At 46.3% G+C, this 5,134-nt stretch overlaps 1 protein-coding gene across 1 annotated transcript in view; it reads left to right on the top strand.

The window, feature by feature from the left end:
* Positions 1-5,134, top strand: part of DYRK2 (dual specificity tyrosine phosphorylation regulated kinase 2) — a 10,149-nt gene that overhangs the window by 810 nt on the left and 4,205 nt on the right. Inside the window, 1 exon segment of the mRNA XM_007463575.1 lies at positions 1-74. This exon segment is cut by the window's left edge and continues 17 nt beyond it. Within this exon segment, the coding sequence (XP_007463637.1) occupies positions 1-74 (74 nt within the window).

The raw sequence follows: 5,134 nt of genomic DNA, 5'->3' as shown, positions 1-5,134 counted from the left end.
TGGGGCCCGGCCCGCCCTCCCCCATCGCCCTGCCGCCGCTCCGGGCCAGCAACGCTGCCACCGCAGCCCACACGGTAAGACCCAGGCCGCGGGCGGCGGGGGGAGAGGGGCGGGAGGGGTCCGGGGCACAGGCACCCGGACTTGGGGGATAATGCGGCCGGGAGAGGGGAGAGAGGTCGAAGAGCGAGTGTCTCCACGCCAGTGGCCTCTCCAGGACGCCGCCCTCTGGAACTTGAGCGAGCCCAAAGCTGCAGCCACAAAGGAGGATTCGTGGCGTGGGCCCCTCACTTCCCCTCCGGAGCCCGCCCACCCCTGCGCTCCTCTTCCTCGGAACTTCCTCCTGGTCGCTTTCCTTCTCTCTTCGCTCCCCACCGCCCCCCCTTTTTATTCTGTCCTTGCTTCCTCGAGCTCCTTTTCCCTGACCCGATAAACATCCCTGCCCCTCCACCACCACGTTGGGTAGTGGGTATTTATAGAAACAGATATGTGTTAGGGGACAGCCAGGCCGTCCTGCCCGGAAAATCGATGCCCCAAAGAGCATCCCGGGCCTGGCTCTACCCAGCAGGGAGGACCGACAGTTGTCCTCCGCGTGTGGAAGCATGTTTTATGAGTGCTACAGGTTTGAGCACTGCAGAAATTGTAATTAACATTAACAAAAATAAGAGCCGCAGCAGCAGTCAAAACAGCGCGCCACCCCTGTAGGATTCTGCAGTTGGATCTTATTGAAAAGAAAAGGGCCAGCTTTGCCTCGGAAGGAGGTGGGAAGGGATGGGCACCTGACAGGTGCTGTGGTCCCTCAGAGGGCCAAGAGGGAACTGGGAGCTCGGCGCGGGACTGGTGGCTGCAGAGATTAGCAAGCTGGACTTGATTTCAGTACGTACCTTTTCTCGGCTCCCAGAGATAGCCCTTGGATGGTGGCTGACAGCCTAGGGGAGATGTGCCCTGGAGGAGTTGATGGCTTCCAATGTCTTGTTTACGATTGGATCTTCCAGAGGAACTGCCTAAGACGGTTCTGTATGAGGGGTGCTTGCTAAGGATATGGCTTTGTTTGCCAAGTGAAAGTTAAGTTCTTGCAGAAAAGGCCATTTCTAGCCTTCAGAGGAGCAGCTCTGAGGGTCATGTGTTATGGGGAAACTTGTTTATGGGGAGAATTTATAAGCGGATGGCTAGAGTGGAATATTTTCTCTTAGACCTGGACGTCTGTGCACAGTTCCCCAGGAACATGTTTTCTTCTTATATTTTCTTTCTCTCTCTCCTTCTCTTTCTGTCTCTCCTGACACATCTAGACCCAGGGGCTAAGAATTCACTGCACAGAAGTTAACCAATCTGTTGGGCTGTGGTTAATGGAAGAGCATCAGTAGGCTGTTGATTCTGTGTGTTAGAGTTGAATGTTCTTGTCACAGTGGTGTTTTAGTTGAGAAATTGCCATTGGGTTTAGGTGTTTCAGTTTGGTTTGGAATCATCTGACAATTTGGAAAATATAACATCCAGTTTTTTTTCCATGTGTGAATGTAATCACGTGAATTGGTATGACCTGGAAAAGAAATACTACTTGGTTTGCATCCAGCTTCCATTTATATAAGGGTGGGCTTTGCTTGATCAGAGCCTCTTTACAACTGAAATATGTAATGAGATGACAGAAAATGATACTAGAGGAATAGCCTGTGGTGGACCAGAAATGGAGAGGTGTGTGGGTGCTTCTCGGGACTCCTAATGATGGTGCCTGTATTTTGCTGTGGTATCTACCAGATTTACCTGTGATTAACTTATCTAAACCTCAGTAAGCTGTTGATCATTAGAAGCTTGGTTTTGAAAGTGTGAATTTGGGTTTTGGTTGTTCTTTACTTTTGATTTTATTTGCACAGCATTGCAGACTTCCTCAAACAGGCAAGTAAAAGGACCACAGAGTTTATCTGGTTCTATTCCTTCATTTTACAGATAAGGAAAGAGTCAGACAAGTGAACTGGTTTGGTCAAGACTCCTGAGCCAATTCCTATGAAGGCTGGTGCTAAAGCCCAGGCCCTCCTGAGTCCAGCTTTAACACACTGCTTGACTGCTAATTCTAGGAAATTGTATTAGTTTTGTTATAAATGCAAGAAACTTAGCAGATCCATGTGTCCATATGTCTTTCAGGTTTTTGTAAGCTTTTAGTTTTTAATTTCACAGCAGTTACAACTAGGAAGAGCTATTTTTGAATGGGTGGGGGGGGAGGGCATTACGGAGAGGAAAATAATCTCGTTGTGTTTGCCCATATTTTCTCTTGTAAATGATGCAGTAGGTAGATAAACATATGACCATAGGGATTATAAACTTCGGAATTTATCTAGCGCATTGCCCTTTTGTACCCTATCTCCATGGATATATTATATTTAGTCATTTTATCTCTGTCCTAAAAGTGTACCCAATAACTATTTTGATTCCTATCAGTTTTTTCCTTTTTAACGTTGTATGGGAGATATTAATGTGCTTATTTTTTTAATTCTGAAATATTAGTATTGTATCACTTTCATAACTGTTTAACATTTAAAGCACTCTCCAATTACCGGTTTTACCTTTATAAGATAATAGGAGTCAAAGAAGAATGAATATTCCCATTTAAAAAACAGTAATGTTTGATAGAAGAAAAAGACATTTGACTCAGGGCCACACAGACTGTCAGTGTGTTTGAGGAGGAGCTAGAATCCCGATCTTTTTGGTCTCAGTTCTATTCCCATAACACTATACAGCATTTCTAAGATGGCTTCAGCAAAGTTTTAGAACTCCCAGAAATGTTAGCACAGTGAAGTATGTGCTGTTTTCCCTTTTATTTTTGGAAGAGATTAAAACTACCAAATTGACTAGACTATTGTTCTTACATAATTTTTAATGCTAAAATATGTCATGGTCAAAGAGGGCTTTTGGAGGTCTCTCTGCTTCAACCCATACGTTGTAGGTATCTAACAATTACATTCATTCAGTATTTTTAAATTTGAGAGGCACTGTGCTAGGTAGGCATTGGCAAATAGGAAAAAGTGAGTGAGAGGTTTTAAACATTCTTAAGTTTATGGTGTTGTCCTGGCATATGTCTTGTGGAAATGTTTTGGCATTTCTAGGGCTTTTTTCCTCCCTTTTTATAGATCAGTTAATTGCGCTTCCGACCTGGGCTGTGATTGTAGAGTCCCACAGTGTTTTAAGACTCAAAATCCTCCTTTACTAGAGCCTCTAAAATGAATCTCCCTAACATCTGGAAAGTTTTTAAGATTCCACATGTCACTTTTAGGTGTTTAGTTGATCTCTTCGGCTACAAGTACTCTCTAATGGGCTGTCATTTGTTTCCAAGTCTCTGCTGATGCAATGCAAGCCTAACATCTTGTGACTTGGGTCACTGGAGACAAGTCCCAATTCCCTGGGTGTTAACTTCATGTTTTCTTATGAAGGTACAAAGGTAGTTCTTAAGAATAACTCAGAGAGGTGAGAGTTAGTTCTTCCACTCAACAGAAATTGACTGAGTACTTACTGTATGTTGGGTTTATGTCAATAAGGACTTAAAAAGATAAGAGGTGACCCCACCCTGGAATTGTTCACAGTCAGGTGGGTACATCAGGTGTGAAAACAGGTATGTAAAACGAAATAAGTGTTTTAATATATCAGTGCTTTATGAGCACCCTGGAAGGGAAAGGGACCATTTCACAGAAGAGGTGAGAGTTGAACTGTGCATTGAAGGGTGAGTATGAGTTTACCATGTAGTCCTGGTTAGCAAGGAGATTCCAAGCAGCATTTGGAAAGGGCAATAATTCTAGCTCTCCTTTACTCAGTACTATACTAAGCACTCTCTATCTTTTACCTTATTTAATCCTCCTAATGGCCCTAATGAGGTCGCTTTGTTACCTTCTTTTTACAGATAAGGACACTGAGGTTTAGAGAGATTAAGTAAATTGACCAAGGTGACACAGTTAGTAAGTGGTGGAGCTGGGATTCATTTCCCGTGCATCTAATTGAAAATCCCTGGACACCTAACCGTTATGAAACATAACCTCCCCAAAAACAGAGTGTAAAAGAGCACGGTGTCTCCATGGGTCTTGGGGAATCCAGCTTATTCTCGGAGAGAATATGACAGTGGTGGGTGACACTGGAAGGACTCGGGTCATATAGGCTCTACGTTTGAGAACCTCATGTTCTTGCCTGTGAGGTCTCATATTATCTGTGGAAATGGGGTGCCTGTGTGGGCCTTAAGCAAAAGCAAGGGCAGTGTCAGAGTGACACTTTTCAGTGGTAACTCCAGAAGCACCGTGGAGAGAAGAGACTTGAGGAATTCTAGACTTAGAAGCAAGGGGACAGGCTTGCTCTTAACAGCCTGCTCTTAACAGGCTGCTTCGGTTGTCCCAGTGAGAGACAGCAGGAGTGTGAGGTGAGGCAGCGTGGATGGAGGGGAGTGGGGCAGATAGGAATGACGGGGCTCTGCAGTGACTTGGGAAGGTGTGGGAGACGTGGAGACAGAGTGACTATTCGGGGGTGAAGCCTTTTGTTGACCAGAAATTGAGGGTTGTGGGAGGAGGAAATGGTTTTGGTAGAAAAAGCGTGAGTTGAGTTTGAGTTGCTTGTGGGAAAGGTAGCTGATCTGGAGTTGGATACAGGGGGTCTTGAGCTCGGGAGACATAGATCGGGCTCCTCTTAGCTAGAGGTGTACATGTGGCGGATGTCAGCCCCTGGGGGGTTGCTGGAGCCCTGGCTGTGGTCATAGTCGACCAGAGAGAGTTATGGGAGTGAGAAGCCTCCAGCCACTTGAGGCCTGAACCCTGGGGAACTCTGGAACCCTTCTTCGTTGCTGTTGTGGGGGAGACCAAGAGAAGGTAGTTGGAAAGACAGGAGGTGATCCAGTTAATTGGCAAACTCTCTTTAGTTCTAGTCACTCAGCTTGTTTTGGATGGTATTTTGAATTATGCAGAACATTAAAATTGCTCTTGCAGGGCTTCCCTGGTGGCGCAGTGGTTGAGAGTCCGCCTGCCGATGCAGGGGACACGGGTTCGTGCCCCGGTCTGGGAAGATCCCATGTGCCGCGGAGCGGCTGGGCCCGTGAGCCATGGCCGCTGGGCCTGCGCGTCCGGAGCCCGTGCTCCGAAACGGGAGAGGCCACAACAGTGAGAGGCCCGCGTAT

The sequence above is a fragment of the Lipotes vexillifer genome, unplaced genomic scaffold, assembly GCF_000442215.2.
Source record: "Lipotes vexillifer unplaced genomic scaffold, Lipotes_vexillifer_v1.1 scaffold602, whole genome shotgun sequence".
NCBI lineage: Eukaryota > Metazoa > Chordata > Mammalia > Artiodactyla > Lipotidae > Lipotes > Lipotes vexillifer.
Note: the sequence above shows the minus strand (reverse complement) of the source record. Positions and strands in the feature narration are given on the sequence as shown.